This window comes from Melitaea cinxia, chromosome 17 (assembly GCF_905220565.1).
Source record: "Melitaea cinxia chromosome 17, ilMelCinx1.1, whole genome shotgun sequence".
Taxonomy (NCBI): Eukaryota; Metazoa; Arthropoda; class Insecta; order Lepidoptera; family Nymphalidae; genus Melitaea; species Melitaea cinxia.
In genome coordinates, this window is record NC_059410.1 from 11,476,456 (window position 1) to 11,491,467 (window position 15,012).

At 30.7% G+C, this 15,012-nt stretch overlaps 1 protein-coding gene across 5 annotated transcripts; it reads right to left on the minus strand.

The window, feature by feature from the left end:
* Positions 1–9,444: 9,444 nt before the first annotated feature.
* Positions 9,445–14,725, minus strand: LOC123661675. Of its 5 annotated transcripts, XM_045596624.1 has the most exons (9): positions 14,611–14,725; positions 14,048–14,077; positions 13,489–13,524; positions 11,977–12,012; positions 11,723–11,740; positions 11,184–11,219; positions 10,793–10,816; positions 10,198–10,266; positions 9,445–9,668 (listed from the first exon to the last, which is right to left on the minus strand). In XM_045596624.1, the coding sequence occupies exons 1-9, from the start codon at positions 14,663–14,665 to the stop codon at positions 9,622–9,624; spliced, it is 351 nt and encodes a 116-aa protein (XP_045452580.1). In that variant the 5' UTR covers positions 14,666–14,725; the 3' UTR covers positions 9,445–9,621. The 5 variants fall into 5 exon arrangements, with proteins under 5 accessions (XP_045452580.1, XP_045452582.1, XP_045452583.1 ...); XM_045596626.1 differs by lacking the exon at positions 14,048–14,077; XM_045596627.1 differs by lacking the exon at positions 13,489–13,524.
* Positions 14,726–15,012: the final 287 nt, after the last annotated feature.

The following is a 15,012-nucleotide window of genomic DNA, read 5'->3' on the forward strand; positions in this document are numbered from 1 at the left end:
ATAATAACTATATTGATTTCATTTTAAAAAGTTTTTAAGATTAGTGGAGAAGCCAACTTAGCCAATTGCGAGTCGGTTTCGTGCACCGAGGGTTCCATACAAAAATTATTAAAAATATTTTTATTCTATAATATAACTAAAAATTGATACTTTTCGCAATTTTTAATTCCCTTGCGAGTGTCAAAATTTGCAGCATAAGTGGCTGTATCTTTTAACTGCGTTGGCTTAGAAGTTAGATTTTTTGATAGCATCAAGGGACAGTGGACCAGAGTATATGGTATAAATTTCTGCTTAATACCTCCACGCGTTCCATAGAAAAGAGGTCTTGACAGACAGACAGACAACAAAGTGATCCTATAAGGGTTCCGTTTTATCCTTTTGAGGTACAAAACTCTAAAAATTATTTTGATTTTTTATTTGAAAAGAAACAATACGCATAATGTTTTCAAATAGTTTATTTACAACAAATGAACGAACAATTTAATATGATTTTATATTGACAAATTCAGCATAAGTAACTAAGTAAAGAACTGTAGCAACAAAGGGTAAGAAATAATTTGAATAAAAATACGGAAATGCTTCTGTTGAATGTTTAGGCGGCTCGGGCATTTGGTTTCATCGAGACTGAAACAAAATAGATATAAAGATTAAAAAGAAATCGATGATCTTCATTTTATTTATACCAAATATTGTTTATACCCAATTTTAAACGAATATACAAATAATATCATGTACGTCGACAACTGTAACTTATATTAAACAAATAAATGAATATGGGAGAATAATAAAATATTTTGAATAAATATTATAATACCTTAATATTTTTAGACAGAAATTTTACAGTAGTTAAGTTACATATTAGTTTATTAGGTAACAACACTTTTGTTTCGATGCTTAACTTACGTTTTGGGTGATAGCGTTCAAGTGGTACAGTGTCAATCAATTCAGGCTCAATTAAAGCAGGATCCATGTCTGTTGAAAATAATAAATGTCATTTGTTATTTGATCTAAGAAAAATACAACTTAAATATTTAAATGACGTATTATTGAAAGAAGGGCCTGGTCGTACAATCTGTTAAAAAACAACAAATAACTCTACCACGCTATTCAATGATATTTTTATGTTAAAATTAAATATCTGTAAAAGTAGATAATAATTTAATTAAGTAATAAAATGTGTACTAATAAATTATTATTGTAAACTTACCTACTGGATGGAATTCTTCAAGATCTGTAAATAAATATCTGTATTATTTAAAACAGAATCAGGCTAAGATTTATTACGAGGGGAGAGTTGCCTTTCATCTCTCACATGCTTTCAAGTTAACAATACTTTTAAGTAGTTTTGTACGACAGGAAACCTGTATTTTACAACTGTCTTATCTTAATCTAGAATATTCGTTGATCACTTTTTAACTTTGTTTCATATTGTTACTTTCATCTATTTGAAGACATATTACATTTATTTGCAGACTTCGTTTTAAATTTATGCGTTACTTTTATTATTTTTTTCTAAAAGTACCCGGTTCGGGTTCCTTAATGAATTTATTATTATAAAAAAATTAATATAATTAAGGGATATGTGATCTAAATTATTCATTTTTTCTTACCGACATCGATAGTAGGCATCTCGAAACCAGGATCGATAACCACTGTAAAAAAAGTAGTTAAAGTTAAAGTGGTGGCAACTCTGTAATTATGTAAAGTCTTATTGAGGTAGAGAGCACATCGGGAAATATCCTGCTCAAAATCTGGAGCAACCCGTCTGAAGAAGTATCTCGACCTTAAAGAAGATGCAACATTGCCTGAGAGCAGTATTATTTAGCTGTGTAAGGTTAAGGTGGCTTCTCAGTTGGCTTGCTCCTTAATATGAGCAAGATATTTCTTGACTAGCCCTTTGGTTCGATTTACCCTGCTTTCTGCTTTTGGGATCGTTGTTGGTTGGAGTTCCACCCAGGGCATGAATATTTAATGTATATTTATCGAAACAAAAATGTAGCTATATTAGTCAGCTGGTACGTATAAGAAAGACTGAGATACTTTAGGTACAGACGACCGTGTGTGCAAATTGAAGATATTTATTTATGTTAGTATTATTCTTGCCGTGACCCTTCTCATTCAGGTAGTGCAATCTAGTTCTAGTTTCTGTAAAGACTAGTATTTAAAAAAAAATCAATTTGAACGTAATATTGTTGGAAGTTTATATTGTAATTTTATATTTTTGAGGTAAAATATTTTATTGTTTTATTGCTAGTTAGTCATTGATATTTAAATATAAAGATATAAAGAAGAAGCGTCATTCGTAAGAATGACGCTTCCTTCAAAAGATTGGGAGATAACATCTAAATAATCTCTTGTCAAACCACAGATAGTGTAGTCACTTTGTACTGATTTTTTTAAAACAATATACACTGGACCACAAAGAAAAAGGTTAGAAAATCTTCAATATTTTAAAAAGTACGTGAGTTAGCTTTATGCAATAAAGACTAAATAATTTATATATATTTTTATTTTTTTTGATACTTAATTGTATAAAAAACTGAAAATGTAAAATAATGGTGTTTTCTAATTTAGTGCCAAAACATAGAATGTTCAATCAATTCTTTCGCGTGTTTTAGTTTTGCTATAAAATGTACCAGGATCCTGACAATGCTTAAAGATGGACACAGTCAGCAAAATACAGCGAGAACTGTTGGTGTGACTGTTTATACAGTTCAGCGAGTACTCCAGCGTTTCTATGAAACTGGACCAAATTTGAAAACCACAAACAGAGCGAGGACGGTGCACGACGGCGCATAAGGATTGCTATATGGAGCTAACAATAGCGTTCTTACGGCTGTTGAAGTAAAGAATCATTATTTACGAGCTGAAGGAAATAATCTGAGTACGGATATAGTAAAACGTCATCTAGCTGAAGCAAATTTAAAGTCATTAAGACCTGCAAATGGCCAAAAACTAGAAAGACACTATAGAAATTCAAGGTTATGAATTATGGTAGGTTATGGCAGAAAATTAGACTCTGAATTATTTGGTCAAAAGTTATGTTCTCAGAGGAGTCTAGATTCTTTTTATACAAGCACGATGGGGGAAAAAATGTACAGAAGACCGGGAGAGCACTATTACTAAGCCTGTACAGGAAACAAAGTATCATACGGTGGAGGCTCTGTTTACGTGCAGGCTAGGATTTCTTCTGAAAGCTCACTGACCTAGTAGTAATAGAAAATTTAACTTTAACTGCAGAACATATCTTATGTTACTGAAATTCTGAATTACTGCGTTGGTTCATTTTTTGTGGACATGGGCGAGACTGCCGTTTTTATGCAAGAAAATGCCCACCTGCGTACAACTCAGATAGTGTTTGCCTATTTTCAAGAATATCGGTATTATACACATGGAGAGGCCAGCACGCAGCCCTGATTTAAACCCCTTTGAGTATGCATGGTTCGTACTGAGACGGCGTATACATCAGCAAGCTCCACCGCCAATCACACTACGTGAAATAAAAGAAGCTCCCATAGAGCTCAGTATTGCCCCAAAAACTTAGTAGAAAGTATGCCAAATTGGATTTCAGTGGTATTTCGAGCTCGCTCAACACAAAGCACAAAAAATAGGACTTATCACGGTTACTTACTTCATTATTTTTTGTATATATTTGAATTTTTAAATATTAGATTAATAAGAGAAGAAAATTATTACCTAAAGAACCCCAAAAAAAAAATTGTTATATAAATTTTTACTTACAATCACTAGAATCTTCGTCGACTACGTTATCTGAAACAATAATCGTGACTCTATTATTGGAATGACGCTGCGTTGGCGCAACGGTCACAGCCATGGATTTTACCTGTTGCGCTGGCGGTTGCGGGTTCGATCCTCGCACATGACAAATATTTGTATTGGCCATACAGGTGTTTTTCGTGGTCTGAATGTTTGTGCAGTTCTTGTGGGTCTCCCCACCGTGCCTCGGAGAGCACGTTAAGCCGTCAGTCCTGGTTGTTATCATGTACACCTCGATGATAGATTAATAAGAGAAGAAAATTATTACCCAAAAGAAACCCAAAAAAAATTGTTATATAAATTTTTACTTACAATCATTAGAATCTTCGTCGATTACGTTATCTGAAACAATAATCGTGAGTCTATTATTGGAATACCTAATGTAATAATGACCTAAGGAAAACAGCGGAAAGCCGCTGGATTCAGAGGGCACAGGACCGAATGAAATGGCGAGCATTAGGGGATGCCTACGTTCAGCAGTGGACTTGTAAGGTCTGATGGATGAATGTAAAGTAATTTGAAGAAACTCTATTCCTTATAGGTACTAAGTTTGTATACAACGACTTTGGTCGAAGTCACAAATAGCTGAAAAATTAAATTCATTCTTATTCTGTGTATATTTAATTGTATTTGATAAGGAAAATAGAAACATTTCTATGAACATTTCTCTTCTCTACTTTGTTCATGACATTTTTTCCTCTTCTATTTCTATAATCTATTACATTCTATTATATCTATTATATATATGTTATTTCTCTAATTTTTATACGTGGAAAATATTTTACCTATTAATTATAATAACTATAGAATATACTTTGTTGTTGTTTCCCCCGCTAAAAACAAATGACATTTAAAAACAGCAATTGATTCGGATTGACAATTAGAAAAAGGCGAACGATTCCCCAGTTTAATAGCTTTTATATATTTAATTATAATGAAACAACTTTTTCGGATTTTATCGTTGTTTGTTAGGTTTAGCAACCATGGACACGAGAGGACAGTCCTCTGTGGCCATGGTTGCAGCAAGTAAAGTATCCAAAACATCGGGCATCTAAAAAACCTAATAAATCGCGATAATACCGAAAAAGTTGTTTCATTATAATGAGTGAAAGTTGCGTAAACATTAAAAAGCGATAAATTTTTGTTTTACACCATTGAATTCCAAGTCATTTATTCGTAATTGTGAAAGTAGAGGCTTTAGTTTATTAATTGAGGAGAAAAAGGCCCTCTCAGCATTTTCTACTCCGACTGTTAATAATTTAAGTGCAGGATAATGCTATCCACAACCCGCGAAACCAGCCCTAAATCTGTGTAGCAGGAGTCCGCATGGAGTCCCAAATGGTTAAAAACCATTCGCAAGGCTTACTTACATATTCAAACTAACTTAAATATCGAAATATACGGAAACAAAGTTATACCTTCTTGGCAGGTAGCTATCGCTACCAGGGCGAGGAAAACGAGAAGCTTCTTCATTTTCTAAAAGGCACTTTCAGTGTCAAAAATAGATTTCAACTGTTCGAATATGATCGATGGACTCTCTCTTTTAACTGGTTATTATCAGTTGATAAGATTATATTGTCTGTTATCTTATTATTGATATTTGATTTTTTCTCATATAATACGTCTGTCATATATGGATATATCACGGATGTGATGTAAATCTGGAGAATGTTTTTATGGACGAATGTGTCATACGATTCAATAGCTACTCATTTTACTATATTGTTCTCATTCTTGGTTTTGACTGTTTTTAGAATATCTTTAATCGTGAAGGTGGAAAGGAAGAGAAATGATATGAAACGAAAATATTTATTTCGCCATAAGGTGATTACAAACACTTAACGATCGTCAAAAATAATATTTATTTACAAACAAAAAACTCAACAAAATTAAAACAAAGTTAAGGTAGCAAAAATATCAAACAATGAAGTAAAAATTTACATTTTTAGGTACATTACAGACTTAGGTAATGTACGTAGTGTTATCCAGAAAACTTAACTTAGTTACAATATCGTTATTAGTTATAATATTTTTAATAAACTGAAAATTTTAACGTCGTTTGTTATATTGCTTATTGATATGAAATAAAAACATTTATTTCGCCATAAGGTGAAACACACACTTAACGAATGTCAAAAATAATATCATTTACAAAAAAAAAAAAAAAAAACAAAAATAATAAAAGAAAGTTAAGTTAGCAAAAACATCAAGCGATAAAATAAAAATTTACATTTTAACATTAGGCACATTACAAACTAAAGTAATGTACCCAGTGATATAAGCAACCTTAACTTAGTCAAAATATTAAGTTACTCAAAAATTTTAATGCTCGGTAGACATTACCTTCCTATTATATCCTCGGCTTTATTAAATATATAATAAATAAAATAAAGTAATATCTCTAAAGTAGGGCAAGAGAAAAAAAAACGGAGGAAAAGACCCTCGGTACCCTTTTAGTATGACCATGAAATGATCAGGACAAACACGAAACAGCCAATCGTGTATGTCAAAACCATCACATGCTACCAGCTAATAATATTTGCAACTATATCTATTTACAGGGCGATTCACAGACATAGCCTGACCGAGCTTTATTCTGTCTCATACCATTTCATCATTAAGGTTTTCATTGATGTTATACTAAGCTTTTTTAAAACTTCAGTAAAGGCAAAGATTAAACCGACCAGAATCTTATTATAATTATGTTAAATTAAACATTTCTATAAAGGGACGACTTTCTTCCTCAGTCGGCATTTAGGAAATGCTAATTTGTGCTTGTTTCTTAGTGAGTCCTACATTTGAGGCACGACGATCACTACGGCTAACAAATAAATGCCTATTTTTCCATATGTACATTATATTTTCATAGATATACTGCGTTTAAAAGGTCAAGAGAAATTTAAAGAGGTCATATTGATCTCTTTAAATTTCTCTTTCAGAAATTCTTTACATCCCATTTTGTAAATATAATGAAGTAATATTGGCGTCCTATTTTGTTCAATGAATTGGTTAAACGTGATTACATTTTAGTTATAAGAAAAAAAATATATAAAGACGGATATTGCACTAATTTAATATAAATACGTAAAAATAAATTTACCTTACTATTAAAATTAATTTGCAGTTCTATTAGTATAATTATAGTAAATTAAAACGGTTATTTTTAAGGAATAATTTAAAATCTGGTATACTTTTTAAAATTATTTAAACTTATTATATTTTAAATTCTATGTTCAAGATTACGTTTTTATAAATTCATGACCTATGTAAGCAGATAACAGTAGATACAAAAATGTTTTAAACACACTGTGGCGAGTAAAGTATGTAAATCATACACATATACTATAATCATAAACATACATTATAACTTTAATTAAATATACTTTTAGAACTATAGTTCTGATTAAAAAGTAAGTTAGTAGTAAAGGCAACGAATGTTAGCTTGTAAGCTTGTAGCTAGAAATTATCCCATATTATACGATTTAGCCTGTAGCATCCAACTGTTGGGCATAAACCTTTTCTCCATGTAGGAGAAGGTTTGGGGCTTAATCCACCACGGTTCTCTATTGCGAGTTGGAGGATTAATAAATAATAGCTTCACAAATATTACAATTAAATTGTTAAATAAGTAAAAATAGGGTAAATTATCGAAAAGTGGTTTGAACCTGTTTAAATAAATTAAATTATTAATAACTAGCAGACCCGGCAGACTTTGTCCTGTCCGGAAAACTACCAAATTCGATTGCTTACATACCGATAGCTGCGAACCTACCGAGTCCATATGAGATAAAAGAACATACATCGTGACACGAAATTTTTATATATAGAGATTAATACATTTTGAGGGTTGATCTTTATAAGTTAATGCAATGGTAGCAAATGTTAGCTCTAGAATAGTAAGGTAAGAGAATCAATAAGCAAAGCTAAAAAATTTGTTTGTTAGTACACGGTAATGTTTAGATAAAGTATTTAATGTTCAAACGCCTGTATCTTGGTTATTTGTTAAATAGTCGTTAAACTTATTTTCACTATTTTCCTGACAGGCTGTAACAGTTACTGTAGCTTAAAGACGCAAACCTGTTACACCAAAAGCATTGTAAGCGCATCGTCGACCCCACCCCTGACCCTCCCCAGGAGCTCTAGCTGATACCTATACTGCGGTGCCCTACCTCAACTGACTTGTTTTTACGAGAGAAATTAAAGTTTTTTACAAACAGTTTTCTGAACCGATATATGGTAAAGTAAAATAAATAGTTTTTTTTCTCTTTATTTAAGGAGTTTTAGTCCATAAGGACTACGCCACTCCACAGGAACATCACATATTTACACACAAGAAATTGATGAAGTCGTCGTCGCATTCCAATGTTTAGAATCTTGTACAATAGTTTAGCCGGTTTTGAGAGAGGTTACGCCAAAATTGAATTACAACCTCCAAGCTCTTTAAAATTTTGAGTTATTTGCAGCATATCATTTCTAATATCTTCATTTCGGACACATTCCACCATAATGTGAACTGCATCTTCAATGATGCCGCATTCGGTACACAACGGAGATGGTACCTATTTCATCAGGTAAGCAAAGTTATTAAGTGGAATGTGACCGGAACGGAGTTTAAATGCTGTGGTTAACGTATTCCTACTCAGCTTGCATTCGTCAAACCGTGGTATTCGCCAAGGATCATTCTGCATCTTGATAATCTTTTTACGGAGAGTATTTTACAACCGTTACTGCTTTTAATAGACTCTATAAGCTCTTTATCTGACAGCTCAGGTTCTATATCTCGTATAATTCCATACGATGACTGTACCTCCATGTCTTGTATACTTTCCAGCCATTCCCTTTAACGTTATGACAAACCATTAATTTTTCTGCATCTCTTAAATTTACAAATCGAACGAGTACCTTAAACTTAATACCAACAATTTTTTCTTAATCAAAAAATTTTGCTAGTGAAAATTGTTTAGGCAACTTCTCAGCACTGGTGATACAAATATCAAATTTCTCGATTTTTCTTCTTTTTTCTGCTCTCGATAAAGTCCAATCTCCGTCTATAAAAACATGACCCTCATCCGCATTGTGTAAGTTTTCGTCATTATTAATTACGTGGGTTTCACCCAGTTTTAGTTTGTACTAAGCTGTGTCCGTTTTTAACCGACTTCAAGAAAGGAGGAGGTTACTCAATTCGACCGTGTATATATATATATGTATGGTAGTATATATGTATATATCTATAATACGAATATAATATTACTGGAAAAAGTTGATTGGCGTTACATTTACGTATTATTTGCGTGCATACACATATTATTAAACCATAATATTTCCAGGGCTACTGGTAAAGTTCACTTTAATTTTAACAAAATGGGAAAAAAAGGAAAGCTACAGAAGCGTGAAGAAACAACGTTAGAATATTTTATGACTATTTACTTAATTGTGATTATTTATTTTATGCTGGTTAAAAGGAAGTAAAAGAATTTAGGAATAATAAATAGAGTATCGAATGATACACGCAACCTACAAACATAACATCTCTGTCATCCCTCACACGGGAGAAAATCGGAAAACAAAACCAAGGACGACATTTTACGAATACAAAGTGATATTTGAAATGGAAAAAATATACTAGCATAAATGTCAGGTCAAACACACAAAATAAAAAATACATAATATTCCGTAAATGTTTTTATTAACTAGGAATGAACTACATTTTCTAATCTACATAGATTGACATACATACTACATTATTGATTAATATTGTCATGAAGAGGCTAGGTCCACAAATGTTGATAAAATTATAAACAGTTTGTACATTTATATGTAATCAAATAATTATGTTTTGTTGAATTAATTAAATTGTTCAGGCAGCTCGCGAGCTAGGGGATTGTCTGAGACTGAAACAAAAATAAAACAAACATATTTAAATCAGAACTTATCGTTATTTTATTACAGGTTATGTTAAATTTTAAAGGAAAGTAAAGAACAGAACTTATATCAAAATTTTATACTGTTATATATTCTAATATTACAAAGCTGAGGAGTTTGTTTGTTTGTTTGGACATACTAATTTCAGGAGCTACTGGTTCGAATTTAAAAATAATTTTTGTGCTGGATAGTCCATTTACAACGAGGCTATAATTATATTTTATTCCGTTTTTTATAAATAACTTTTTTAAACTAACGCGGGTGAAACCGCAGGCTTTGTTTTTTGGATAAAATGAATAATGCGTTTGTAAAAAGTAGAATTTCGATTCAGAACTCTGATCTATCTGGGGTACTTATAGTTTTTAACTAAATCATATCTAAGTCATTGAATTATATTTACTAAAAATATTTTTTTACGTAAAGTATACAAATAAGGCTACAAATTCATGTTATTATAGAATATGTTTTTAATATAATAAAAATTGACGATTAACTTACCTTTTGGATAATGGTTGCGGTCAAGTAAGGTAGGGTCAAATTCAGGGTCAATGAATGCAGGTTCAATGTCTGTTGAAAACAAAAATAATTATGTACTACTTAATAGTAGCGGTTTTGCTTGAACTTAACTGAGGTAGGGCACAGCAGGAAATTTCCTGCTCAAAATATAGAGCAGCTCGACTGAGGTAGGACCTCGACCTTACAGAAGATCATAAATAATACTGATTTCAAGCAGTATTGTGTTCCCGTTGGTGAGTAAGGTGACCAGAGCTCCTGGGGGGAATAGGGGATAGAGTCGGTAACGCGTTTGCGATGTTTCTAGTGTTGCAGACGTCTATAAGCTACGGTAATCGCTTACTATCATGAGCCGTACGCTCTTTTGCCTAATCTAGTTATATATTTAAAAAAAATGTGCAAATGCAAGTGTTGGTAAAATTTAGTAATTTTATTGGCTAATAATATATAACATTTAAAATTCAAGTTATTAACTTGTATATTTAACTTTTATATGTCTCCAAACTTTTAATACTATGCACGTGACTAGTTCTTAAGGTAGTCTGCGAAAACTTACGTAGCTTATATAACATTTACTTACTTATTGGCATGTAGCCGTCGTTATCTGTAAATAAATATCTTAATAATAATCAGGCGAAGATTTTTTTAAGGAAGTTTTGTATTTCAAGTAAGTTTTGTGCAATAGATTGCTTTTCATGATATTTTTGTATAATTTAATGATATTTACGTTTTAATCTAAGTGTTATTGGTATGTTATTAATATATATTTGCCTTTTTGCGTTAAATTACTTCTAGAATTTGTATTCTGTGAGATACCAATTTAGTTTACAAGTAATTACATGCGTTGCGTTAATTATTTTTATTTTTCGAATAATTCCCATCTTGGTTTCCTAAAATATCTTATTAATTACATTGTTAATAAGGAATATGTCATGAATTTAAATATAATAATAGGTATTGTCTATTCTTACCAACAGTAGGCATCATAAAACCTGGATCGATAATCACTGTAAAAAAGGTGTTTTAATGTTACTATGATATAAAGTACTTACAGTTGTATAATAAGTCGAACTATTTTAGGAGCAATCCAAGATTTCAATATATTTAATTTATCCGTATTTTTGTTTTTATATCAATTTTTATGTACATAACATGATAACCACAATAAATAACATACATACTAGAGTAAAACATTGTGTATTTTATTCATGGCGTGCTAAATTTTGTTTATACTAGCTGTGCCCGCGACTTCGTCCGCGTGGAATTTGACAAAAAAGTTATTGTTCAGTTCACAGAGTTATAAAATAAATAAATTTCTGTAATAAAACTAGCTAAGTTACTCTTTATCACATCGGCTATCTGCCAGTGAAAGTCCTGTCAAAATCGATCCAGTCGTTTCAGAGATTAGCTGGAACAGACAAACAGACTGACAGACAGACAAAAAAACTTGTTTGTAAATAATGCATTTAATTAATTTCGAAATATTAAAAGTATATAAATTAATACTCACTGTTATCCATGTTGAAATCTGAAACAAATAAGCTTTAGATAAAATAATCGCATTATTTTATTTCATTTCTACGATTAAATGATATGAATATATAATAATGATAAATTTATAGGTTTCGTTTTAATATGCATAATAATATCCTTTGATTTTTGAAGTGTGAAAAGTAAATATCGTATTATAGATAATATTCAAAGTAATAACTAACATGTAAAACTTGTATCTATCTACTGTATAAAGTTATATTGAATACATACTTCCATCTTCACCGGGAAACACATCCACTACGTGAACTGAAATAAAAAAAAAATGATATAAATGAGCTTAAAAATCTGTTCTTATACATACATACATTAAGAGCCATTTCACAATTTTACGCTCTGCAAGTTTAGGTAAATTTGGTCGCATCGCGCGAGTCGTACGAGCCGCGCGATCTTTGTGCTAGTACGTATAGTGTGACAACCAAAAAACCATCGTGATCATTTTCTGATGTATAATAAAAATTATAACTATGGTATAAAATGTTTTTTACATAATTAATTTGTTAAAAATTTCAAGTATGTTATATAACAACAGTCAATAAATTTAAAATAAAATTAAAAAAATCAATTTTATGAAACAATTTTTTTAAATTGATTTAGTTTTTTCAGTTTACGAATGAATCTAATATTTACGATATGAATAAAAAAGCATTTAATGACATCGACACCGACAAACATATTAATTAACAAATAACAAGACAAACAGATTGAAATGCCTATTTGTATTGATAGTGTGAGAAAAGAAAATTAAATTATACATTTGTTTACAGAAATTATCATTATATTATTTTACAGTCATTTTCGTAATATGTTTATTTTATTTATATTTTATTATGAAAGTATCAAATGCGTTTTATCCGCTATAACAACAGGCGCTTGGCGCGTGTGAGCGAAAGAGACGGCTGCGCAAAATTTGGCGTGGACCTTACCTCTAAGAGCGCTAGCGCTCGACTGATTTACCGGGCTTGATGCGTGGCAATATATACTATCTTTTTATTATTTAATATAAAATGTATTAAAAATAATTACATCTTTTAATTATTTTTTTTGTATTCCTTAATGATGTAAGTTTACTTTGATGAAGATAGTTCGTTAAAATTTCTTAGTTTTCTAAGAGAAATAACGCTTTTAAAATTGTACATATTTGGAAAATATTCGTAACTTTAAATTTTTTTTATCGTTTAATAGAGATACAAATGGAATAAAAATCTATGATAGTGGACAACAAAATTATATTCCACATATTATGATATTTTTTTAAAATGGTTTCAACGTAGAGGTTATTGAAAAGTAGGACTTCAAAGTATACATTGCAACCGTTTACCCAGGGAGGAGGCTGATGAAAAGGTTAATAATTTTATACACATAATATAAATCAAAATTCTGATCTGACTATGGACTACAACAAAGGTTGCCCTATTATATTTCAAGAATATAAATTACATTATTGCATCCAACACTGAGATTAACGACGTCAAAATATTACAATTTCGCGGATTGTTACCGATTTTTGTGAAATGGCTCTTAAAAAGGTTAGTAGTTATTCACTTCGAAACTTTGTGAATTAAAGAAAAATTATAAGATTATAAGATTAGCTTAAACTGGCTGCTAATATATGAATAAAAGAAGACAAATGAAATTAAAAAAATTAAAATTAAATAGTAACAATATAATTCGAATATGTATACTAGGAACGTGTGATAAATATTTAATTTTTTTAATCCGTACCTTTATCAACATCAGGATATCCGTCAACCACGTGAACTGAAATAAAAATTAACCTTTGATACTAGAGTTGGATAGTTTGCTTACAATGTATTTAAAAAAAATCTTTTTTTGTGATGACCGCTCAATCTAAATTTGTATTCATGAAAACAAGAAAAAAAAAACAATGTAAATGACATAATACTGTGTTTATAAAAAACAATAGAATTCGAATACATGCACAAGGACTGCCAACATTATAAATTATTGATAATTATTAATTATTGAGGTACGGGGCAGCAGGAAATATTCTTTACAAAATCGGAAATAGCCAGAATTGAAAAGTGCCTGAACATGACAGAAGATCACAGGTGTTTTTTGTTGCTTAATTTTTTTCTTTCTTTTTTTGGAACTGTTGTGTTTTTGTGGTGAGGTGGCCAGAGCTCAGCAACGTGTTTGCGATGCTCCTAATGTTGCAGGAGTCTATAGGCTACGGCAATCGTTCACCATCAGATGGACCGTACGCTTGTTTTCCGAACTAGTTTAGCTTCCCACTCTTAAAAAAAATGGTATTAATGCTTACCTTTGCTAGGATCTTGATCGACTATATCAACTGAAATAATTATTAATTTGTTATTATAATAAAATATTTGATAATCTTAAAGTGTATTTAAATCTTAAAGTTAATTTGTTATCATTAAATATACATACCGGGCATTGGGACAACTTCTTCATATACTGAAAAATTAAATTCATATTGATTAAAATTGTATTGAAAGACATGTTAGTATTAAACAGAATATTGTAACGTTTAGGATTTAGATAATAACAATAATTACTTTATGATAAAAAATGTATACATTCATTTAAAAAATTTTTGATCCCCGGTATTCCTACATCAGGTTATTTAACTATCCGCTATTATAAGCACTAGCAGTTTTATGGCGTAAAATGTTTATCAAAATTCAAGATTCCAGACCTAGAAGATAAATTTAGTAATAGTTTTCATCGATTATTTATAGCATTTGTGGATTCACACAAAGGGAGGCTTAGTAAATACATTTTAGAAAATATTTTTGTTGATTATAAGACCAACAAACTCTTTATAATTTTTACATTAAGGATTATACTTAAACAGCGCTATACCTTCTTGGCAGGTAGCTATCGCCACTAGGGCGAGGAATACGATGAACTTCTTCATTATTGTTTGAAATACACACTTTCAATATCAAGTATAGATTCTTACTGTTTTCATTGGAAGTAAACTGAGTCTTTTTATTCGTTATTATCGGTAGATAAGATAATATCGCTATCTGCGTATGTTATTGATATTTGATTTTTTGTCCTATAACAAATGAACTCGTGTTACAAATATAGAGATTGGAAAATTATGATATCTAACTATGATCTCTATATTTTTTTGTCGCGCTTTTTATGAGAAAAGGTCACAACAGTTAATGATTTTTGTTGTAGTCATTTTTAAAAGTAAAACTATACATTTATTTGGTACTTCGACAAATACTAGAGTCTACTAAGAGTCCTAGTTAA